This window comes from Falco punctatus (assembly GCF_963210335.1).
Source record: "Falco punctatus genome assembly, chromosome: 13".
In the NCBI taxonomy this organism is placed as follows: domain Eukaryota; kingdom Metazoa; phylum Chordata; class Aves; order Falconiformes; family Falconidae; genus Falco; species Falco punctatus.
The window spans coordinates 27,738,101-27,763,196 of NC_137593.1; the positions used below are offsets into that span (position 1 = coordinate 27,738,101).

Sequence of the window (25,096 nt, forward strand, 5' to 3'; positions counted from 1 at the left end):
GTGTGGCAGCCCCTTGGCACCGGCGAGGCTTGTCCCCAGCGGTGTGTCCTGTTGCAGGCCTTCTCAGCCCCTCCTCGACCGCTCCATCCCCGACTTCACTGCCTTTACCTCAGTAGATGACTGGCTGAGCGCTGTGAAGATGAGCCAGTACCGGGACAGCTTCCTGACCGCTGGCTTCACCTCCCTGCAGCTGGTTGCCCAGATGACGTCCGAGTGAGTTGGGTGCCGTGCCAGGGCTGCCCAAAAGCTGGGTGCTGCCTGGGACGGGTTGGGGTTGCAGGGAGGTGGGAAGGTCAGTTCAAGGCACAAAGGAAGGGTGTGAGCATCCATCACACTGGTCAGCAGAAGCAACTGAGTCTGGAGGTGGCTGCATTTGCCATCCAGGGGTTAGCGTGTGGGTGTCTCGCTGATCCGGGTCCCAGCTCTCCCCCAGTGATGCTCACAGGGCTGAGCTTGGGCTCTGTGGCTGTTCCTCTGCTGGAAGGCGTGGAGCAGCTGAGCTTACATCCCTCATCTCGCTTCAAGACAGCAAAACAGATGTAAAGCCCTCAGCTGCCCATTGATACTCCTCCATCTGTCTGCTTTCCAGAGACCTCCTGAGAATAGGGGTGACTTTGGCCGGGCACCAGAAGAAGATCCTGAACAGCGTCCAGTCCATGCGAGTACAGATGAGTCAATCTCCGACCTCGATGGCATGACATCCCTTGTTCAAGGGGAGGGGACGGGGAGGGCATGCAGCGGAGGGGCAGATGTGGGAGGGGAGGAACTGACGGGCGCTGCAGGGAGCATTTGGAGAGGTGCTGCCGCTGCCCGGGGACTGTGACCGCAGACGAAGGATGTTCCTGGGACTCATCTCTAACTGGTGACTTCCGTTCCTCACCAACAGAAGCACACTTACCAATGTCATGGGGAACAGCGTATAAATACATATAAATATGTACAAATCATATATTTAAAAAACAAAACAAACAAAAAAAAACCCAACACAAAAAACAATGAAGACAAACCAATGTGTGTTGGGAAAGCAAACCCAAACCCTAGAGACCAGACTCCAATCCCACCACCACTGAGCAGTGGTCAAAACTGAGAAGGAGGAAGGGGCTGTTGGGGAAGGGAGAGGCATGAGATGGAGCATCCCGTCCGGACAAACCACCTTCCTTTTCTTCTTCCACCCTTCCTCCCTGCCCTGGCCCTCCCTGCTCCCCTCGCTCCCCTCTCTGCTCATGAACCGGGTGGAAGTGTCCTCAGACGTCTCCGCAGCTCCCTGCCATCCTACCCGGGTGCCACTCCGGCAACTACCAAAGGACTTCGCTGACCACTGCATGGGGGTTCCGACTCAGTCCAGTTAATGTCTTCATATTGAAGAAGAGATGTACCTTCAATAGAAAACCTTGGTTTGGTTTTGGTTTTGTTTTTTTTTTTCTCTTTTGCTTGCATTTTTTTTGCAAAAAGGAAAAAAAAGGATTAAAAAAAAATAATAATCCATCCTGGAAAACGGAAAGAGGTGTTCCCGTGTGTGTGTGCACTCGTGCGCGTGTGTACGTTGTCAACCTACCGTGGACTCACTGCTTGTCCATAACCGAAGATCACCGCTGACCCTGTGGCCAGCAGCCGGCCGGTTCCCAGCCCGGGGTGGGGGCGTGGGATTGTACCCGCAGCCCCCAGGAGCGGGAGGTAGCAGGGAATCACCCGGTGGCATAGCAAGTGCTCAGCCTCCTGCAAGCGGGGATGAGAGGATGCCAAGGGCCGGCCAGTGCGGCAGGGACAGGACGGGACCAGAGGAGCTGCCGCCTGGTTGTGACTGGGTTGGTGTCTGCTGGAGAAGGAGGAGAGATGCTCTGGGAAACAGACTGCTAAGGCCTCCAGAGCCTCGGCGATGCGCAGAAGATGGCTATGGAGAACTTTTTTCCCCCCATCTTGTGGACCTGAGGATTTTGATATTGATTTACAGACTTAGGTTTCATGGCTTCAGAGGTAGGTCCATTTGTCTCGTGTGCCTTTCTGTCCATCTGTCCGTCCTTCTCGGTATTTTTCTGCTCGCTTTCTTAAAGCCTCTCCCAGTGATTGTTTCCCTGTTTAATTTGTTTGTTTATTTGTTTTTTGTTTCACCATTGGTCTCCTTTGCAAATTGATCTAGTTAAAATCACTAGATGCGTGTCAGTGTTTACACAGAATATTGTAAGACTGGGCAATCTAACATCCCTCTGTGGATCGCACTGAGAGTTTATCAAATGAATGAACTCTTAATAAGGCTTTTACTTAGATGATTGTGTGTGAGTTGTAATGATCCATCACCGTGCTCTTGCAGGCACCGTGCTGGCAGCAGGCAGCACCCATGTGGCAGGGGGAGCGGTGGTGCGGGCGGGCTGCCCAGCCGTGCCTCAAGGACTGCCAGTTCTTGCCGTAATTTAGTGGTGTGGTGGCTCATACGTGTCAAGAAACTCTCCGTCCTCACGCATCCATCCCCACCGTGGGGATGCCCCACATCTGCCTGCGCCATGGGGGTGCCCTGCATCCATTCCTGTCACGGGGATGTCCCACATCTTCCGGTGCCCCAGGGATGCCCCAAGCCCAGCTGTGCTGTGGGGATGCTCCACATCCATCCACACCATGGGATTGCTCCACATCCATCTGCACCATCGGATTGCCCTACATCCATCTATGCCACAGAGATGCCTCACCAGATTTGTTTGCTGCCACCGAACACAAAGGAACAAGCCCTTCCTCTGCCTGCTACCAGTGCCTGTCCGCATGTTCTGGGTGTGAGCATTGTCCCCCGTGCTGGGGCCCTGGGGGTGCTCTCTGGCTCGGGGGACCCCCGTGTGTCCCAGGGGAGCAGTGCTTGTTTTGGGAGGATGGCAGTTGACACCACCAGTAGATGAAGGACTGGTGATGGGGTGTTCTTGACACCTCCAATTTTATTTCTTTGAATTGTCTAAGGAAGATGACCCACCGCTCTGCTGGAGAAGAGGAAGTAACAAGATGCAGGAATGAGCTTGTTTCAAATCACTGAACTTTCCCCAGAGAAAGAGGCAGAGAAAAACACCCCTTGTTTACAACAGCAGGGACTGCTCCTCATCCTGTCTGATAGATGATCGCTAATACCTCTTGGGATACTCATGGCCCAAATCTGTATTCCAGGATGTTGTCACACCGAATACAACATGCAGATGGAGTGGGTGCCGTGCATACTAATATGCCGCCTCACCACATTGATATTCGCCGGCAGTGAAGGATCCTTTGTGGGTTTTTTTATGATTTCTTTTTTATTAGAAGGAAGCTAAAGGCATTTAAAGAAACGAATGAGAGCGACACAGGCTAAATATCAAAACTCCACCTTTATGACTCCCCTGCTGCGTGTTGCCTGGCCGCGCAAGCACCTGTGAGGCAGCTGGTCCTGCAGCCCCGCTCAGCATCCTCTCTGCTCAGCACCCGGGGCTGGAAGGACGATGCAATGGCACCTTTTTAAACATAAAATCTTTAATATGAAGTGTTCAGTCTTGCCCATCCAACCCAGCAGACTGGGTACCCATGAGTGAATAAACAATGTTGTCCAGGTGCTCAGATGCTTTTGGAGATACAGAGTCCTCCTTTACGTCTTGGTTCAGTTTCCCGGGATGGACGATGCTCATCACTTCCCTGGCCCTCAGCTTGCTCATGCTGCCACACAGCTGTGGACGAAGTGCCGCTACTCCCATGTGCGTGGGAGGGTGGCTGCAGGCAGGTTTCTGGCTGGGGAGAAAGTTGCTCTGCAGGCGTCGGTGTGGGAAGGAAACACATCTGGGCCCCAGGACTGCTGCTGATGGAGCAGGGATAGGCGGAGTGGCACGGTGTTTGCACAGCGCAGGGAATGGGAGGGTCCACCCTGACCTCTTAAAACTTGTGGGATGCCTTCCAAACCCTCGTTACACCCTGATGATGGCTAACTCAGCCCAGCACTCGCCCACTCTTCTTTTTGGCTGGAAGGCAAGGAAAAATGGGGCTGCGGTGTGAGTTGACGGCTGTGTCGGGTCTAGCCTCATGCAGTCTCTCCCATGCTCCGTGGGCTGGGTGAAGATGCTGATGCCATCATCCTTAGAGGTGATGCCTTCCAGACCACCCTCAGCCCCAGAGAAGTTTCGTGCACCACCCGAATCTCACCCATAGGGAGATCAGCAGGAGGTCAGGGCGGCAAGTCCCCTCAAGAGGTGACACATGGCCGCACCAGTGCCCATTGGCAATACCAGGGCTGTTGGTCTTTCCACCTTGATGCTTTTTCCCAGCTGGCCAACATCTGATGCCTCCTGTGCTGTGGCGTGGCAAGTGATTTCCATATCCCACTTCTTCTAACCCGTTCTCTCCACAAAGGTGGCATCTCTGCCTCGTGCTGGGTCAGCAGGGTGAGTCCACCAGCAGTGGCTCAGGGACCTGGAGACATCCCCTCCAGGGTCATGCGAGAGCCCAGCAGCAGGCTGATGGTGCTCAGGGCTGAACAAGGAGACTGAAGGTGGTGCAAACAGCTCCCCTGGGTGACGAGCTGGCCAAGGAGGTCCCCGTCAAGATGATACCTGAGGGAGGGCCACCTCCTCTCCTGCCTTTCAGTAAAAGGCATTTCATCCCAAAGGGAGGATTTCACCAAAAGCTGTCAGTTTTCTATCTGATGGAAAACAAAGGGGAAAGTGCAAAACAGTAATGTTTGATTTTTGCTTTTTCTGGGGAAAAAAAAAGCCAAACATAAAAAATTCAGAACACTTCTAACAGACCATTTTACTTCTTTAGAGCTTGCTCTTTCAAGGAAAAGGTGTTTTGCAAACTGGGAAACTTTTCTGTCCAGGAGTGACAGCGTCATCCCTGTCTGGCCATGACAGCGGAGTTGTGTGTCTTTGGACTGGCCCTTCTTTTCCTTTGTCAGATGCCAAGGAGGAGGCTTTTGCTGGAGTAGGAGGTGCAGGGCACCATCGAAGAGGTGCTGATTAAGTCAAGGCTGGCTGCCAATATTTGCTTCTCTGCATCAACAGGAGACTCGTGGGCCCTTGGCAATAGCTGTGTGACTGCACTGTCCAGGTCATTTAAGAAGTCTCCTGCATTAGTGATGTCATGGAGAAGTGGTCGAGATGCTCTGGCTTTGCCCTGTGCAGAGATGGGGTGTGAAGCTGCAGGCAGCGGTGGGACCTGAGGCAGGAGGCTGTCTCTTACAGCTACTGCTGTGTTTCTGTGGACTGAGGAGTGATGCAGGTTTGGATCCGTTGGGTGCTTTGCCAACACTGAGGGGCTCTGCCAAATGTGGGAAAGAACCAGTGAAAAAAAAAGAAAAATGAAGTCGCTAACTGTGGTCTAAAAATGGAAGCTCCCGTTTCACACCTGATCAGTGCTATGGTTGGTGTTGGAGTTCCTTTCTTCAATCCCAAAGGGAAAGGGATAGCTCAAAAATTTCTTTACTCCCCTCCCCCCCCCCCCCCCCCCCCAAGTTTTGATTTGCACAGAAATAAAAAGAAGAAATAGGCATTTCTGATCAAAGTGAACGCACCCCACAGACCTTTCCTCCAGGCTGGGTTTCATCCATCATACAGGGTCCTGGTGGGTTCATCTGCCATGTACTAGTTCTGGGAGGTGCCCTTTGCTGGTGGACCCCACTGGGACGGATCCTGGTCCCTGGCCACCTCTGCTAGTGGAAACACGGCTGTGACTCCTTGCTCCTCTGGCTGCATCCCATCTCTGCGCTGCACGGAGATGTGGCCGCTCACCCAGGTCACCTCTGAGTGAGCCCACCTCACGCTCACCCTGATCCCATCCTTTCAGGGAAGCGTTTTGCAGTTGTCAGCTTCTCTACGTTTCTATGGCAACTGCAAAAACCTCAGCCCTTTTGTGTCCTTTTTAGTTTTTTTTTGTGTGTCTGTCAGCTTTGTCTTTTTTGCATGTAGCGTTACATCAAAAAAGGGATTTTTGCTACAAAAACCCTTCTCTAAGCTTGGGCCATGGTCTTGGTGTGAGAACTGATGGGTGAGATGGTCACGTCTGGACTGGGTGTTGCCAGCTGGCCTCACATTGCCCCCTCCCTTCTGCGTCCTCCGGTGCCAGCCCTGCTGTGTTGCTCCCCTCATCCCCCCACCAAAATCCCCCTTGGCAATTCAGCTGCATTGTTTCCCCCTGGGCTTTGCCCTGTCTTTTATACAGCCCCATCCCTGGCGGGCTGTGCCATGCACGATGGAGGAGGCAGCAGCAGCAGCAGCTCTCTCAATAGCAGTAATTAAAATGAGATGCTGTGCCACTGCAAGCGAAGGTGAACTCAGCCACTCGCACATCCAAGGCGAGAGGGAGCTTTTGAATGTGGAAGAGCAGAACGTATTAATAGCATTATTATGTGCCTCTTTCTAGAAAAAAAAAAAGGAGTGTATTTTACACCATTTAATGACCTTCGAATTAACAGTTCTTTGAGAAAGCACTTATGTATATTTAATTTTAAATGTTGCTGCAAGTCAGAGCAGGGCTTGCGATGAAAACAGCAGGCAGCTGGTTTTTAAATAAGACCGACAGACCATTATTTCTGAGCCTGTCAGCTTTTGGTGCTTGTAGTGCTCCTTCCCCTAGGAGAAAACAGGGCTGTCGACCCCCCGTCCCCCTTCCCTTCTCCTCCCTCTGCTCCAGGAACTCCCTGCACACAAGCCTGAGCCCTGTGGGATCTCTCCTCTTCTGCTTTCTGCTCTTCTGCAGGGCGATGGCGTCTTCCTGATGAGCTGGTGTGGAAGGTGCTGCTCCGCGCTGTTTGATTCGGAGCGAGGGAAGGGTTGTTTTGGGGCTGGTTTGCAGAGGTCTTGTCGATAAAGCTGTTGCATCCCTGCCTGCATCCCTGCCTGCCATCCGAGGACATCCTTGTGGGAGCCAGGCGAGCATCACAGCTGGCCCATGGCCCAGAGTAGGTCATTGGGCATCACCTATGAAGGTTTATTTTTGCATCACCACCACCTTTGTTTTGTGATGGGGATAGATACATTTGCTTTCGTTAGGGTCTGAATTAAGGCTTTTGCCTTTGATCCATAAAAGCTGCCGATACATTTGAGCCACTCTCTGTTCACTTGGAAATCATTGCACCTAAACATTGAATTTGATTTAAAAAAAAAAAAAAAAAAGAAAGGATCAATCAGTTTCTTAGATGAGGAATGGATTTACAGACCCTGTGGCAGATTTTCAAGCTCTCGGAAGCATTAACATCGCTCCAAGGCCACCTGTCCTTGTTAAAGTGCAGATGGAAATGTGGGTGGTTGGGGCCAGGGTTTCACATCCTGCCTGTGCACTCATCCAGGTGCTGTGTGCCTCCTGCTCCCGTAACGTCCCCTCTGCATGGGGAGCTGCAGGGGGTTATTTAATGCCTGTGTCATCATCTCCTTTGGTGCCTCTTCTATGAAAGATCCTGCCAGGGTGAATGCTGATCTAATTACAGCTTGGGTGCCTTCCAGATTATTTTCAAAGAGCCTGAAGGAGACCTTCTCTGGTACTTCCCAGTGAGTCTCCTCTCAATTTTGGAACAGCCAGAAACTTCTTGAGCGATGACAGAGGAGAAGCAAAGTCCACACTGATGGGACCCCCGTAGTGAGTTGTTTCTTCCCATCGGTGGTTTCTCCATTGCTCCTGTTCTAGCTTATGTTTTCTATAGGATTAGTTTAGGTTGGAAGGGACCTGTCAAGGTCATCTAGTCTAACCCTCCTGCCCAGGGGGAATGGCTGTGCCTGTCCCAGCTGAGCTCAGCCTCCTCCAGACCCTGTCTCTGGGAGGTGTGAGAGCTGCTGTCATGTTGCGCTCTCCCATTTTTGATGCCCTTGGGCTTTGGTTCTGCATCTGTTGTCTCAGGGAGGTCCCCCTGGCTCGTGTCCATGTCGTTGGACCCTGATGGGCTGTGTTGCTATCCCAGGATTGGGCATGGAAAGGAGAGCGGGCATGGCTGCTCTGGTCAGGAGAGGGCCTCGTCTGCTTTTTATGGTGGAAGGGGATGTGAGGTGGGAACCAGGCACTGCCTTTGGGGACTGTAAGTATCCAAGGCATTAAATCTCATCTCTTGGCTCATGTCAAAGAAGTAGATTGGTGCTGGGGAGGAGAGCACATCTGCCTATGGTGACCATGGTGCCCTTCATCTGGGCCTTTCTGGATTGTCAGAGCTGCTCTGGGGACGGTGTCCCAGGGCCATCCATCCACTTTCTCTGGCTGTCCTCCATGGAACAGCATTGTGAGCATCCCTCCAGCCTAGGCAGAGCTGCCCGCTCCCTCCCCATCAGTGTCTGAGCTTCTCCGCTACTTCTGCTCTCCTTCCTCTGGCCGCTGGCATTTAAAACGCCGTGAAGCCCTTGGCTGCCCGTCCCCTGCTGCAGCGGCTGGTTGAGGGGTGTCACCGGGTCCCGGCAGACCCTGACACACAGACAGCAAGCGGTGGGGTAGCCAGCTGCATTGCTGGGCGAGGTGACCGTGGATGGGGTGGCCCTGCTGGTGGCAGAGGCAGGATGGCGCTGAGGGCTCCTGGCCCATCTCTGGGGGGGAGGTGCTGGAGGAGGTTAATCTGAACAAACCAGCCGCCTGAATTTTAAGTGGATTAGCTGAACTCCGTTTGTTCCCAAAACAGATGTGCCCTTTTGGGGCAGATGTGGAAGTGGATTAGGCAAAAATCTACTTAAGGCTGCGTTAATTCTAGATAAGTGTAGGGGATTAATGCCTATCCACTTAAAAAAATTAATTGGAGTGAACTTTTCTCTGTGTCCCCAAGTAAACAAGGCTCGGCAGCTTTCCCCGTCCACCAGCCCCAGCTGTGGCTTTGCTTTCTCTGCTCTCCCAGCCCCACATGGTGCCCAGGAGCTGACGTTGCAGTGCGGGTGAACCTGCTCCTCTCTTGATGATTATCCTCAGGGGTCTCATTAGGCAATTGAACCTTAGCGTGAAGGTAGGGAGGGAGGGCAGGAAAATTACGGTTGCCATCAGTGCAATTATCAATGCTAATTAGCACCAAGCGGGGCTGACGGTGGGAGGTGCAGACCATGCCAAGTGTTGTCTAAGGAGCAAGGTGAGCCTCGCGTCAGAAACGTGGGCTGGGGCCTTGCGGGGGCTTCATGGACAGGTGGCTGCCAAGTGTGCCCACTTCAGTTTGTTTATTTTTCCCCACCACACTTTGGGTGAACTTCTTCCAGATTCCCCAGCCTAAATATTTGGGGGGGAGGGGGAGGTCCACAGCCAGAGGCTGCTGGCAGTCGGGGGCTCAGCCTCCCGCCTTCAGGCTGGGGTTAGTGCCCAGGCAGCAGCGCTGTGTCCCGACCGTGGTGGTGCCTGTATGGGGACGGGGCCCTGGGAGACCCCTGCCCCGCTGTCCCAGGGGAGCGGTGGTGAGGTGTGACTCCCCTTTGCAGAGGGGCTGGGTGAGGGCAGTGGCTGGGCCACGCACGGGGAGGCCGTGCAGGAGCCTTTGGTGATACGGGGATGGCTTTGGGGCGCTCCCAGAGCTGGGGGCAGCTCTGCGCGTGCCGCCATCCCTTTCCCGCTCCCACCTGCTGCTCCCCTTTTCCACGGCAGCGCTCGGGAACGCAGCTGGGTTTGCAGTGCTATCCATCCTTTGAGCGCTTCGGGTATTTGCGGTTCTGCCCAGGCTGCCCCGTTCCCATGGGAGTGGAAGGGGAGAGCGCCCCAAGGCCAGCACGCTGCCTGCACCCCAACCACACTGTTTGCTCCCCTACGGTCGCGCTGGTGCTGATAACACCTTCCCTTATGGGATGCCTTCTCATTTCAGGAATGTGGCCTTTTTATTGCTATTTGTGTGACACCAACACTTACAGGCTGAGATCAAAGCCCTCCGTGCCACGCTGCTTTGCAGGGGCTCCCATGCTGAAGCACAGGGAGGAGGGTGTGCAGTGTGTGGGGTGATTCGGTGGCTGCATACCTGGGGGATGCTGGACCGTGCTGCCCCCTCCCTGTCCTCCCCCAGCTGCTCATGACCTGTCCCTCAGGTCCTTTGGAGTCGATCCTTTGGGATCGGCCCAAATCATCGGTAGCTGCTCCCAGATCATTTTTGCCAGGACGAAGGGGTGAGCTGCAGGCGCCGTGGCAGAGCTGCCCCACCAGCCGCCCTGCCAGGGAAGGCGCAGGCTCCCCAGGGCATTGCAAACCCCCAAACCCTTCCTGGCCCCGCTGCAGCCGGGCGGGTTGGGTGGCTGTGGCTGAATGAGCTGGGAAAGGCCACGGGGGAAGGCGGTGGCAGAGCCGGGAGCAGCGCCCGCGGCCGGAGCCATCGCTCGGCTTCAGCTTTAATGTGGCCAAACCCGCAGCTGATATAAATCACCGTCACCCCACCGACCTGGGTGCAACCACCTTGATTTATGCCGGTCCCCGAGGACCTGCCCGGCTCAGCAGCGTGTTCAGCGTCGTCTGCTGTGCCCTGCATCTGCTGCCTTTTGTAAAACATTATTGGAACTTCTGTTGTCGATTTTTTTTTCCCAGCCGTTTAGCTGTTCTGCTCCCATTAACATTAATGGGAGCTGTGAGACCCAGTCTCCAAGCGAGGCACTGAAAATGGACCCCGGTGCATAAGAAATGCACAGTGATATCTTTTCCCCCAGTTGAAGCTCTTTTTTCTTTTTTCTTTTTTTTTTTTTGTTTTGAAGATAATCTCAATTTCTCTTATTCTTTCTCCCATGCCCCTTTTTCTGCCAAAACACTAAATTACTAAATAAAAGTTTCATTACTACCTGAGTTTGCTAAAAAAACTATTTTCATTCAGGAGAATGATGAATTTTAATAGGACTGAAATGTCAGACACAGCTGGAGTTGTTTTTTGAAAGCAATGGTGTATTTGGAGAGGCAGAGAGACGCCCAGCAATAATTAACACCAGTGAGCCCCAGTTATTGGTGGCCCAGCAAAGGGACACAGCGGTCAATTGCTTTGTTATTTAATGTGGCACCTTTATGTTTCCAAGGTGCAATTGTATATTAAAAGCATCTTTGCCTCTATGAAATGGCTAAATAATGGGATTTTGCTGCTGCGCGGCACTTCTTGGTTGCAGGGTGAGAAGGAGGCACTCCTGGGGCTGCTCTTCTGGTTCGGAGAGCTTCTGGCTTCCCCCCCAGCAGCAGCGAAAAATGGCTATTTTTTTGTGTTACATTGGAAAAAGTGATTTCATGGTGCCTGGTAGTTTGCTTTCGCTTTAGACCGGGGGGATGCTCATATTGCAGGGTGGGGCATGGGGAACATCTTCACTGCTGGGGGACATGGTAACTCTCCCACCCCCAAAGTCAAGTCTCAGCCTCTGCTCTCTGAAGCATCTCGGCTTCACAAAGAAACACGTCTCTTCCATTCTATTTTTTTTCCCCTGAGGAAAAATTGAGAGCTTTCAGTGAAATCATCACTTTTCTGACAGCATATTAATTAATCGCTGCTTTTTGTGGGTTGGTTTTTAGTTTTGGTTTGGGTTTTTTTTTTTAGAGAGGCTGTATCTGTCGTGAGAAGTCTTTGGGTTTCGCTGGGTGCAGAACTCACCGGCCGGGTTGTGGCGGGTCCCAGCTGCGAAGGAGCAGCCTGTGTTTGTGGGGAGGTGCACCATCTCCCGGCACAGGACGTGTTTATTCTCACCCGCTTTTTGTTTCCCTCCCTCTTGCCTTGCAGGGGCGTTGAGTCCAGCATTGCAGCCGGGCAGCAGCACCAGAGAGGGGATTGACACCGGTCCCCAGGGACCGCTCCCCCCACCTCCCTGCCACCATGAGATGATGCTGATCCGGGAGGTGTCCACAGTGCCCCGGCAGCCCTGTCCCCCCCGAGCCGCGGCGTGCCCTGGGCCAGCCAGCCGTACCCTGTCCTGTACATAACCAGTGAGATGTCTGTAAAAGATTTCAACCCTTGTAATTTTTTTTGCCCTCCTCCCCCCACCCCTCCCCAGCCTTCCACCAATTTGTTGATTGTGTTGAAATTGTCAGAGTTTGTAACAGTAACTTTCAGAGAATATTGTACTAAAGAGAAAATTGCACTCAATAAAAATGATGAAATAAGCCTGATCCCTCTCCTTCCTCTTCCCAGGGGTAGCCTTTCTGCTGCCGGTTTCTCTTCAGCTTGGAGCTGGGTGAATATTTGCCATGAATATTCATTTGGGGAACTGGCAGTGCTCCATCGCTCCTTGACTTACCTCGAATTTTGATGTCTATCAGATTTGGCTCTCTGGTTTGTAAATGAAGTGACTTTATTCTCGGCGATCCCTATCGGAGTTTGCTTGCTGCAGAAAGCCAGGAGAAGGAATTTTCTTGGCACGGGTTTTTCCGCGAAGTACGTTTCAAAGCCCTCATGTGCAATCGCTCAGAGAAGCCATGCTGGAAGCACCGACTGGGATGAAAATGCCGTCTGCACTGGGGGAGCGTGGCGGCTCCTGGCTTCCCCTGTCTTGCTGGAGCCTGTCCGTTGAGAGGCCGTGCTCAGCCTGAACCTGGTTGCCTGAAGGATTACTGTAAATGATGTCATGACAATGGATTCTTCCTTTTGCATCAGCTACACTCGGGCATTTTATCCAGCGGGGACCCCACAGCCCATCCAGGTGATGCCACCTGAGGGCAGCTGACCCTGCTGGCACTGGGTGACCCCAGGGAACAGTGTCCCGCTGGCGGCGAGGGCTAAAACGGGAACGTTTTGTAAAGGGATAGGTCTAGAAATACGCAACGACCCCAGGTGTCTGGGGTTCAGAAAGCGGAGCTGCTGCTGAGAGGGCTTTGGAGATGGGGGTGCGGGCTTCCCATGGCCCGTGCTGTTGGGGTGGTCTTACAGGGAGGGAGGCGGCCGCTGGTTCCGCCGCAGCTGGGGCTGGCACGTCCCCCCGCGCCCTGCTGCCCTGTCATCTCAGATCAGCCGTATTGCTGATGCGGGGCTTTCTCACGCCTGCTGTCGGGAGGTCTCTGACTTCTTGCTGGTCTCCAGGGCCATTAATTGCTGGGGGGAGGGGGGTACTTTAGGGGGTTTTGAGCAAGTGAGTTCCACGTGCTCGCAGTGACGGCTCCAGGTCCCTGCAGGCAGGACTCTGCTGCCCTGGGCTCACACGCACAGTGAGCTTTGCCTCACGCTGTATGCAGGGGAAGAATGGCAACTCCAGAGTAACTGGGGTTTTGGATGTTTTGGGGATTTTTTTTTTTTTTTTCCAAGCCCATCTTGACAAATGAAACCAGAAGTGCCTCTGCCATAAAAATCCAGCCTCCTGGCAGGTCTTCGGACATGCAAGATGCAAACAGGCAGCGGCTGATGGAGGGCAGAGCTGAAATTGTTTGTGTGTATTTAATTGAGTAGAGACTTGATTTAATGGGGTACTGGTGTGGTTTAAATGAACATTCATGTTTCTTGACCCCCCTGGGATTTGGGGCGCAGGGAAGTGTATCCCTTAGACAGGTCGCCCCAAGGTTTTCCCCTTAAGTAACCTAAAGACATCTACAGCCTGTGCTTAACATTCCCAAAGTAGCTTGCCTGGGAATAGCCTTTTAATAGGGTCTGGAGGAGCCCTGCTGACAGTTTGATGCTTTAATGGGCTCGGAAGGGCGGCAGCTGCGCGGGGTCGCTGCCGGAGCCCGGAGCCGCTCAGCAGAGCCCGGCTTGGGGCTGGTCCTGTGCTGGCCGGCAGCATCCTGGCCTGGGGCCGGCCAGACGGACCCTCACCTCCCTCGGACCGGTGCATACAGCTGCGGGCTCTGGCCCCTCTGTCCCTTTTCCCAGCCACCAGTTTCGCCTGCATCCCAGCTGGAATGAGATGTCATTTACCCAGGCCCCACAGAGTCCAAAAAAACTTTCCCTGAGCTTTGAATATAGACACAGGCGGCTGTCACAGCCGAAGCAGAGACTAACTCTTAAAATGAAAAATCTTTCCTTCATGGCTCTCAGGTTTGAAAAATGGAAGCAGCATGTTGGCTCCAATTACTCTGCAGCAGCTCCCAGAAATTTCAATATACCTGATACTCTGACACACCAGCTTGATGCCAGCCTAACTCAATCACCGTCAGTAGAGTAACTCCTGATTTACACCACTGCAAGCAGAAAACTGAGCCGGGACTGCTCTCGACACGGGAGGCACGATGCTCCGTGGGGTGCAATGGGGAGGGCTGCCCCCGGCGGGGTTCAACTGGGGGGTCTGGTGGAAGACACTTGCTCTTACTCCATTGCTGAGGGGCAAGCTGCTCCCTGCAAACAAGGGAGAGCTCTGGGCTGAGGACAGCCCTGGCCAGGAAGGTATCGGCTGCGCAGAGACGTGACAGTGAAGGAGGGGGAGGTCTGAGGCACACAGGTTCCCAGTCCTCTCCCACCTCCCCTCCGTCCTGCGCTTGGCAATGAAAGACAAATAAAAGACAAGCCCAAGAGGACTATAGGCTAAATTGTAATTGGAGCAATATGGTCCGATTATAAAGTTATGTGCCAACCCGCGTTAAATGACATCATCTGCTGGAATTACTGGAGATGCCACACGCCTGTTAAAAGTGCTGGGTTTTTCCTGGAGGATGGAGCCAGGAGGACTCGGATGGAGCAGGGCTGAGGCTGCTGCTGTGTTGAAATCTCCTCCAGACCCTGTGGGAGAGGTTTTCAGGGATGCTTTTGAGAAAGCCACCTCCTGTCGCCAGCCAAATTGCTTGTTTATCAGGTCACACCACATACACCTAAGTGACATGCACCGACGTGTGTGTGCGTGCACAGCCACACACATGCACAGCTCGCATCCTCCCTGCGCCCCAAGGTGCTCAGGACAGGGCAGGATTTACTCCATTTAATTGCTTCTGGCTGGTTTCCAGTTACCACCTTGATTAAAACTGCATGGCCACCCAAAAGCCAGTGCCAGTGCCAGGAATTGAAACCCCCAGCTCTGTTCCAGAGCTGGTTGGGCAACTCCTTGATGCGATTGTTTCTGCTCACGCTCTGGCATGAGGACATCTGCACATCTCCGCGCAGGGATTGCCCGCAGCATCGTCTATGTGGCACCCTTGGGCATGATGAGCAAGGAGATGAGCAAATCGATAGCAACAGCTTTGGCTTGCAACACCTCTCCTCCGCAGTGGATTTCTCTGGGCATTTTGCATGAAGCCCCCTTTGCATGAACATGCTCTCACCAAGCTAACTGAGCAAAGGGGTCCACCTCCTGTGATTTGGGCAGGAGGGAAGGCAGCTTTGAGCTGCTCCTCTGCTGCGAGCTGGGCTCCTCTGCCCCCGCCCTCAGCAAGGGAGAGGATGCAGGATGCTTCCCTGCAGGACCAGCCCTTTGGCAGCACCTCTCACACCTGCCTGGCTCTGGAAGAGTGGGCAGTGCTTTCTGCTATGAGGTGCACCAGGGTGCTGGTGTTAACCTGAGTGGGAAATCATCTCTCTGCTGTCACCCCATCCTTGGGGACTGTCCCTGCGGACCTCCTGGGGATGCTGGTGCTGCCTTGCTAGCCCCCCTCCACCCGGCCTGGCAGCAAAGCAGCAGTGCAGGTGGGGCTGGGGAAGGGGTTAGCCTCAGCCCAGCTGGCCTAGGAGCAGCAGGGCAGCCCTTATTTCTGGTTACCACAGGCAGGCGGGCTAAAGGCAGGGGCCAGCGGCTCAGCGAGGAGCCTGTCGTGCTGCTGCACCCTGCGTGGCACAGGCTGCTGCCCACTCCCCAGCCAGCCGGCGCTGAAGGAACGTGGAAAGCGCAAAGCTGGGCTCCCCAGAACCCCAAAGTACTGGTGCTGCCTGGCTTGAGACCCCTCACATCCAGGCGTGACGAGGTGGTCATCCATTTCCCCAGCTGAGAGGATGTTTTGCCCTCCCTGGACCTCTGCCGCACTCGGCACACGGCGCTGGAGCTGCTCCCAAGCCTTTTATCTCCCGGCGCCACGCGCAGCCCATGCATTATTTACCGCGCGCCTTCCCAGCACAGTGCTGTACTCCGAATTATTCATTTCCCTTGTGGGCTTTTTCCATGGCTCTCTAATCAGAGTTTCTTAGTTCTTTATAAACACTAATGAATTTATTTCCCGATGCCCTTATGAGGGAGATGGGGTATTATATCTTAGTTATGCACAGTGAGTTTGAGCGCAGATCTGGGAACTTCAAAGCCAAGTAGGCACCCTGGGAGGCCAGGAGCGCCGCTGTGCCGTGGGCTGGTGGTGTTTGGCACCAGGCGTGTTCAGAGCACCCTGCCTGCAGCGGCTGTGGGCACTCAGCCGGTGCTGGGTGTCCCAGCAGGAGGGTGGATGATGCTCACCCAAGAGCTGGCCCCCGTCCTGGTGGTCCCCACTCAGCCTTCATCCCAGCGGAACCTTCCTGCCGGCAGACCCACCTTCCCTCCTGTATTTAGCATTTATTTGACTGCTTGGCTCTGCAAACGTACAGGTGCAATAGCACGTGTGGTGACTCCACCACGGGACGGCTGCCCGTGCACTCGCGGAAGCCCATCTGCCTTAAAGCTGCAGAAGAGGGTGCAGCGTGGCACGCCGACCAGGTCTGCAGTGGCTGCCCAGCTTCGTGTTCAACAGGGGCTTCTGCTGGAAGGTGGCCGAGCCTGTTCTTAACACAGCTCCTGTGTTGATGGGTGAGGGTCACCGGGCAGCACATGGACGCAAGTTCTTATCCCAAGTGTAACCAGGTGAAGCATAAAACCACTTCAGTAGCTTCATCCACCACTGTGGGATTTTTTTTTTTTCCCCAGGACAAGACAGGGAGAAACCCAAAAGGTTATTTGTCTCGGACTTGCTGTGCCCAGCACAGGCACGAAGCTCAGGTTTGTCTGTAGCTGTAACCACAGCCCAGGGCTCGCCTGGGGTGCACCGGGAGCTGCCTGGAGTGCAGCAGCATCCCGTCCTAGCCTGCTCCCTGTTCTTCTCTGCTTTCTGAATCGCATCAGGGGCCACAAGCCTTATCTGTTGCTCTGTGGGACCTCTTTCCCGGGCACTGTGCCCTTCAGTGCTCCTGCTGCCCTTGGGCTCCTTGCCTTCCCCAGCTATCCATGTTCCCTTGCTCTTCAGGTGGCCTCACACTGTGCTGAATCAGCATCTTTCTGCTGTGCTCAGCTCTTGTTTCCTTGTGCAAGGGCTGCCTGCCGGGCCCTTTTCTTTTAGATTTTCCCTCCTGGTAAGCCCCAACTGACTTGACCAGGGATGTGGAGAGAAGCAGTGCGTACCAGGGCAGGAGATGTCAGGTCAGCACTGGTTTCTAGCTTGGGGAGGATTTATTAACCGAGGTGCGATGCATGCGATAGCCAGGATCCAGCTCGGGGCTGGGAGCGCTGAAGCTGCTCACGCAGCCCTGGGCTGTGCTAATCAGCCCAAGTGACAGCAAGGTCGCCTCCGAGCCCAAGCTAATGAGCCCAGGCGGGCTGTGCTGCGGGGGCGTCAGCCTGCAGGGTGCCGGCAGGGAGCTGCTGGCCTCCACAGGGCCACCACAGGCCGAGTTGTCAGCAACTGAGACCCTTCTTTGCTGGAAGAGGTGGCTGCATCCCCCAAACCCAAGGAAGCCTCGCAAGGAGCAGCAAACACCCATCTCCAGCCTGTTCTCGCCAGCAGTGTGAGCGCAGCTCTGCTGCTGCATGCACGGTGGGTGCTGCCAGCCCGCACAGGGGCAGATTCGGCTCCTCTGCAGGAGCCTCCTGCATGTGGTGGGTGACTTGCCCCTCGTCCCCATGTGCCTGGGGTACGAGCCTGCCCAGGGAGGTGGCAGCTGGGTCCCACACTGGTATTACTGAGCCTTTTAGCAGGGCTTGTAGCAATAGGACAAGGGATAACGGTTTGAAACTAAAAGAAGGAAGATTCAGACTACATAGAAGGAAGAAAATTTTCACTGAGGTTGGTAAAACACTGGAAGAGGTTGCCCAGAGAGGTGGTAGATGCTTCATCCCCGGAAACATTCAAGGCCAGGTTGGATGGGGCTCTGAGCAACCTGGTCCAGTTGAAGATGTCCCTGCTCATTGCAGGGGGGATGGACTAGAAGACCTTTAAAGGTCCTTTCCAACTCAAACCAGTCTATGGTTCTGTACTGAGCCTCCAGTGTGCCAAACAAAACCAGATGCATCCAGCAGTGTGTGGAGGAGATCCAGCCCTGTGTGTGCCCACTAACATGATGAATGGGGAACAAACCTTGTACTGTTCAGGGGAAGAGTCTGAGCATCCTTCCCGTCCCAGCCTCCTGTCTCCCCATAAAATGCAAACAAATATCCGTCTCCTTTCTGAAGCTGGACCTGGCGGAGCCTTGGCTCCGGGTGAGCTCCGGGCCAGCCCGCGGCTGTGCTGTCTTGGTGTCACACCGTGTGCAGCTGTTCCGCCAGCAGCGCACCCGTGATGCTTCATAGCTCCAGCACCCGCCCTCCCTCTTTCAGCAAAGCTGCCTGCGAGACGCTGCTCTCGTTAGAGCAGAGACACCCATACGATAGCCATGACAAGCAGCAATTATTGCACTGACAAAATAAAAGTTTTGAGTTGTTTTGCAAATATTTTTGAAGCCCCGATACAGCAGCAGAAGTAGGCGTAATTACACATAAAAATGTATCTCCTTTATAGTCTCTTAATTATCTACTCAGGTGAACCATAATTTGAGGGGAAAAGCTTTAAATCTGTTCATTTCTAATAATAAAAAATGAGGTGGGAGAGTGTTATTTTAATGTAATTAAGAGAAGATACGGCTGGATGGATGGGCTAGACAGCAAGGTTCTGCTGTGTGCTCCAGAGCCCTTGGCCTCTGCTGCCTTCCCCATCACCGCCTTTCTCCCCATCGCATCCTTTCTCCTCGCTGGGCAGTACATTACACTGTGGCACCAGTAAGTTCCTATCCACGTGTGGTGCCGATACTGTTATGTGCCAGTATGAACTCTTGTGACCCCAGCTTTGCCAGGACCTGCCCTGTGAAGCCTGGGACCACCCCGGGGGCTTGTCTGCTCACCAGCCACATCTCAGCAGAGCCCCTGGAGGCACAGAGAGCTGTACTGGGGGAAGGGGATGGGGAAGGATGAGCCAGCTCGCAGGGCAGTGTCTGTCCAGGGTGAAAACCCTGCAGGAACACTTGGGATCAGATGGGTTGGGAAGCTGAGAGTTAGCACTAGTGATACTAAACCTAACAGATGGTCTGTGCTATTACTCCATCTTCTTTCTTCCCACTGTGAGTTTATTTTGCTCACTGGGTTCATCTTGTCTTTCAAACAGAGAACCCCTTGGGGACCAGACAGGCTGCCAGGACTTTGGGATTCCTTGCTAGGGACCAAGGTGCCCACACCAGTGGTGGCAGCGACGTTGCTCCAAGCCGAGTCCTGCACTAAATCTGGTTCCAGGGATGTAACTTCTGCCGAGCATAGGCTTGATGGCAACACTAACTGCTAATTGTTTCCTTCCCCCTCTGCCACTTCAATTTCTGAACTGCTGTCAGGTAAGGCACCTTTTAAAATAAGTTATTTCCATCCAGTCTGCTGTAATGCACAGCTTTCCAAGAGAGAAACGAGTGTTGAACTTTATTTTTCATATAATGGCTCCTCAGGGCCCCAGATAAGATCAAAACCTGCCTCTTTTGGGCTGTGGGCTCCACAAGCGTGGTATGTGTCCTGCAGAGCCTGCAAGCAGAGTAGACAATCCATCTTCTGGGGAGGAAAGCCAAGGCACCACGGGATAAGGTGACTTTTCCTGGAGTCTGAAGGCACTCCGGCCCCGGGATGCCACAGCTGCTCGTGTAAGACACACAGCTTCTGGCGCTCGTATCTCCCAGGGACCCAGCTAGCAAACGGGGAAAGCCAGGTTGTTTTAGCAACGCGTGTGCTTTCCCAGGAAGGCAGAAGTCCTTGCTGCCTATCTGTGCCACTCCTGTTATCGTGAATGTCAAGCACTTTACAAACAGAGGTATTAAATGTCAGATCCTGTTCCTTACAAGCTCTGCTTGTAATTTGAATGCTCAGACATGCTCCGTGGTCAGCTCGTTCCCGCTTCCTTCCTCCGGTAAGTGGTGTCCCTTGTACCACAGTGCTTTAAGGAGAGGCCATGAAGCCGTGCTCTTTACACTGCTCTGGACCTTCACCCCAATGTCTTCATCTGCCCTCCCCAATATCTGAAAATACTTAGGACCACATCTCCACCTGGTCCTCTGCTTTAGGAATGGTAACCTGCATTTTGGGTGAGGTGTTCAGATCCCAGTGACTCCAGTATCCCTCTGCACTGGTCCCTTTAATCATCAGCCCCAAGCCTTCCTTGCAGCTGTGTCCAGGTGAGAGCTCCTCTCCTCAAAAGGCTCCAGCCTAAGCACAGTTGCTCCAGGATTTCTCGCATGGTTTTGCCCTTGTTTTTCTCTTGGGTAAGTGAGATGAGGCATGCTGCAAACTCTCTTGTGGTTTCTTTCCCTTCCTGGTTTTCTAGCAGTTCTCTGTATTTGCTGTCATCTGGAATAACACCGCTGCTCAGGGTGGCCCAGCAGTGGTCTGGTTTGTGCCCTTAGGGAGGTAACAGGGCTTCCCTGTTCCTATATTACTGCATTCCCCCTTGGTGTACGTCCAGACACTGTGTTAGTCCCTTCCCCACGCCTGGCAGTGAGAATGGCCACCATGGCTGCCAGCTTTCTGGTTGCTTGTCCTTGATGTAAAATCTTTCCCCTACGAACAAAGAATGTGCCAACTCCAAGTACACGGGTAACATAAAATGCTAAGCTATATTCCATTTGGTGCGTTTGAGATGAGGGTTTTAATTTGCACTGTGGCACTGACACAGTAAAATAATACATAAAACACACATAATAAACTAAAGCAAATACTGCATGCTGGTGCCCAGACATTTGGAACTTGCTGCATGCTCAGTGCAGGCTAACAAGATGCATTTTAATAATTACAAATGAACCTGTGGCCAAAAGAGCCTTTACTGAGCACACCTGTAATGAATGCTGATGCTGCCGTTCCCCACAGAATGCTGATAATCGCATTTGCTAGTGCATTAGAGCTGATTTAGGGGTAAACAATAGCTTCCCTCTGAATTTGTTTTACAACCTATTGACTGTAGCAGGTAGCTTTTTCTATTATTGAAATATTTGTAAATATTTTACCAGTCCTTCACACTGCGGTTGTTTGGTTTTTTTGTTGGGTGGATTATTATTTTTTTTTTGTTTGGTTTTGTTTTTTAAATTTTATTATTTATTTATTGTGAATTGACAGCGTTTGTGTTCACCCTCCCTATAACCCAAGGAGCTCATGGTTATTTCCCCCGTCTCCATCCTTTGTTAGAATAATTGTTCTTCCCACAGTGACTGCCGCGTGGTTTGTAAGCTTATTTCAGGCTCAACTGTGGGGATTAGTGATAACACTGCCTATTGTACAAAGGTTCATATTATTTAAAATTGGAACTAGAACAAAGGCAATTCAATTCCAGTTCCTTGCTGTATGGGTAAAATAGCATTTACTGACACTGTCCAGGAAATGCAAGGTATGAGCTGAGTTTCTGCCTGTCTTGGGGCCAGTGAAGGGAGATAACGTGGCTGGGCAGCCTCTGTCCAGCACCAGAGCTCGGGCAGGAGGGGAGAACGGCTTCTCCTTGGGTTGCCCCATCCCTGATGGTGGTTATTAATGCCTTGTTGAGCACGGCCCTTGACCTATAGATCCCCGCGTAGCTGGTGCAGCAGGAAGGGGACAGAGCGTTGCAGTGGAAACGCTCAGGTTTTGATTTCTCTTCCCAGCTTGCTGGAAACTTGCAGTATTGTAGGGTCATGGGGCACTTCAGTAGGTCCGTGCCGCTGACTAAGAGTGGGGCTGGGGCTGCTCCCGGCTCCGGTGGTCGCAGATGGCTTCAGGCACACCACACCACTGTCGCTGGGCTTCTGCCAAGCTGATGGCAGGGAGCCTGAGCTGGCAGCCCCTTCCCCTTTCCGCACGGCCAGTGAAACAAGCCCAGGTCTCCAGCAGACAGCCCGTAACGTTTATATGTGCTTTAAGCATATATGGGCTGATGCCAGGAATTCTTGCAAGAATGTCTTAGGTGGAGTTTGTGTCCTCTTGGTGCCTGCAGAGCTGGTGTCCTTGGGCATCAAGTGCCTCTCAGGAGGCTTCTCCTGGCCTGGGTAGAGCAGAGGAGCTCGTGGCAGGGCTGCATGGTCATCCTGTCCCTTGTGGTGGGGAAGGCCGACAGCACAAGGAGGCCAGATTGCAGGCTGGCCTGGCAGCAGTGCCTGCCTCTCTTGGACCTCTCCCTCGGGATTACGCAACCCTCTGCCCCTGGCAATTCAAATCTTCACTCTTTAGATTTCATTTTGACTTGGGATTCAAGGGATGAAGGAAAGACATTGCTGTCTCTCCTTCCGTGGAGCTCCTACAGCCACTGAGGTTCTTACTACCATATTTTTGTAAGTAACGTTCAGCCCTGTGCTCAGCTCTCCCTCCACCCCGAACCCCCCAGGGCAGCCTCAAAATCCTGCACTCCATCCGCCCCGCGTGGTGCTGCTGACTTCTTCAGGCTGGGAGATGCTCAGTGTGACCTGCCCCGGCCACTGCTGCTCTGTCACCTGCCCATCATCCTCTCCTACCTCAGCAGAAAAAGGAGCAGAGAGCGTGGGGTGTGCGTGTGTGCACAGGGGGCGGTGAGAAACCCCAGATACACAAAAGCTGAAGGAACCACCAGCAGCTGTAACCCTGGCAACTGTGTCTCAGGATTTGAATGTAATTATACCTCAAACGTGATAAACACTTCGAAGGACTCCTTATGTGGAGATCATACTAAACAAGTCTTTGAAATTACCCTCATCGAATATTGATAGAGGGAGAGTTTGTGGGGTTTTTTTTTGTTGTTTTGTTTTGTTGTTTTTTTTAAAAAAAAAAAAAAAAAGAAAGAAGGAAAAGAAAACAGGAAAAAGAGAGAGAGAGAAGGTGAATCCTTGTTGTTGGCCATGGACTGTGGGTTGAGGAGGATCTGTTGGTTTATCACCACGGTGCAAGCCCCACCAAAAGCTCCAATGCACAGCAAAACTAAAAGCAGGAGTGGGGGAATAAGAGAAATAAAACCATCGGGTGAGGCAGTTGTATCGATTGGCATTTTGTTTTATGTTTGGCATTCAGGAAAGGGATCCCAATAAACACCATTTATCATGCCCGGCCAAGGCAGTGAAGGTTTAATTGCTGCAGGGGGGAGAGCGGGTGGCAGAGAAGGGGCGTTGCTGAGGGTCCGTCAGGATGGAGAGTTGTGCTGGTCAGCAGAGCACTGAAGACAAGGATCTCCTCCCACCTGTGGGCTTGGAGATGGCAGGGAGAGCGTTTTCCATAGGGAGAGCAGGTTGCAGTCCCAGGTTGTTTTTGGCACCTGTGGAGCAGAAGGCATCCCTGGGAGCGGTGGCATTGGCTCCATGCCGCAGCTGTGCCACCATGCTCCGGCACTCATTTCTTCTTGCTGATGCTCATCTCCTGCCAGCATCCTCTGTCCTTGGAAGAAGTTCTCCTGGGACCTTCCCTGGCTCTGGTAGTATGCAAAGGGAGGGAGCTGGGCTGCACTGCTCCATTTTCACCCTCTCCTTAAGCCTGGTAGGTGCGAGAGGTGTACTTCTTGGAAACAATAGCATGAGTTGTGTTGGGACTGGCTGTTGTGTTCAGCAGATGCCCTGTCAAATGCTTAGAGGATGTTTGGTGAGCACAGCGGCTTCTTGTCTCTTGAATGATCTCCCAACAACACGTGGGACCGGGAACAAAATGGGCAAAGAATCACTCCGCACAGAAAAAGGGAGCAGCTAAAACTTCATCGGAACAGAGGCTATGGAGATGTGGAGGAGGACAAGAGAAGAGGTAAACAGCTCTTCACTCCGGCTCTGCAGGCAATGAGTGTCAGGAGAAAAAAGGCTGGAGAGAGCTAACTTTGTTGAATTGCTAGTTGTGAGGTACTTACTGCTTTTGTGAGTTTACGTTTGAAGCAGAAAAAAAGCAAACAGCTGAGCACGTGGGTGCCCTTGCTGCAGTTTTGGTTGTTGTGAGTGTTGGTTGCTTGACTGTAGCTAACCGCCACTGGGACTGACAGAGACCTGGGAGGTAACGGTGTGTTTACCCTGGGTGCTGGGGTGGTATGGCGCTGGTGCCGATGCCCTGTATTGCTTTCATGTGACTGTAGGTTTTATCCCTCAGTAAATGTTTGCAGAGCAAACCTGAGCAATAGAAAAAGAGGCAGCAGCTGACGTCTTGATGGGATCTATCAGCAGAGCAGTGGCCAGCACTGCGGGCAGGGGTGACTGAGAGCAAATGGGATGCTTCAGCGTTGTAGTGTGCATGATGGGGCTACCAGCCTGGAGGAGAGCTGTATGTACTTGGTGGCAACCTCCCCCCTGCCACACACGCCCTAGAGCATCATTGTTTCTGGCAGGCCTGGCTGAACCTGCACTTAAAACTGCCTCTTAGCACTCTCAGAAGGGACCTGGCAAACACCTCCCGAGCAAGAAGAAAACTGCTTTTCAGCTCCAGCCACCCAGATCTGCAAAGTCAATCTGACACCAAGAGGCGTGCCAGGATAGAATCTCCTACAATCGTTTAGGAGATTGAGTCCAACCGTTAACCCAGGACTTCCAAGTCCACCACTAACCATGTCGCTAGATGAAGGTTTTACAGCCTGTCACCAAACAGGAGTGGCATGCAGCTGAAACTATACAACATGCCATTGGTGCGGTGTCCCCAGCTCTGTGCCAGGGCAAACATGCAGCCAGTTCTGTTTGCTGGGAACAGCGGGCAGAGCTGTGGTGCACACACTAGAGCCTTCTCAAGCACTGCTGGCCGGTTAATGGGCTGCTTGTGAACAGCTGGAAACCCCTGTAACACCAGTGCTGAGCATTAGTTACTGCTGGTGTAGCTGGGAGAGGGAATCAGAGGGAACCGCATCTGCAGGATTTTGCCCAGGTCCTTGGCAGGCTGTGGAGGGTGGCTCTGTGCAGCACATCAGCTGTGACGCGGGCTCGGAAAGCGGCAGGTCTGTGGGACTCCGTGGCACTGGGCGATGATTGCTGGACACCATGTGGTGTGGCCAGGGAACGAGCCGCAGGCTGTCTTCTGAAAAGTATTTTACAAGCGCTTTAAAGGAAACTGCGTTAGACCGATGGCTGCGCTGCCTCCTGCACAGCTGCTGTCTGAAGCAGCTTCCCAGCCGAGAACAGGCTGGGGTGGACCCTTGTAGTGTGTGGTGGTGACCACCTGCTCTTAGCTGGACCACT

The 25,096-nt window shown here is 53.1% G+C and overlaps 1 protein-coding gene across 1 annotated transcript in view; it reads left to right on the plus strand.

Moving 5' to 3' along the window:
* The window catches only part of EPHB1 (EPH receptor B1), an 86,009-nt gene extending 74,021 nt beyond the window's left edge, over window positions 1–11,988 (plus strand). Inside the window, exons 15-17 of the mRNA XM_080409742.1 lie at window positions 58–213; window positions 590–1,974; window positions 11,609–11,988. Of these exons, the coding sequence (XP_080265868.1) occupies window positions 58–213; window positions 590–698 (265 nt within the window). The 3' untranslated portion in view covers window positions 699–1,974; window positions 11,609–11,988. The remainder of the gene's footprint in view (window positions 1–57; window positions 214–589; window positions 1,975–11,608) is intronic.
* Window positions 11,989–25,096: the final 13,108 nt, after the last annotated feature.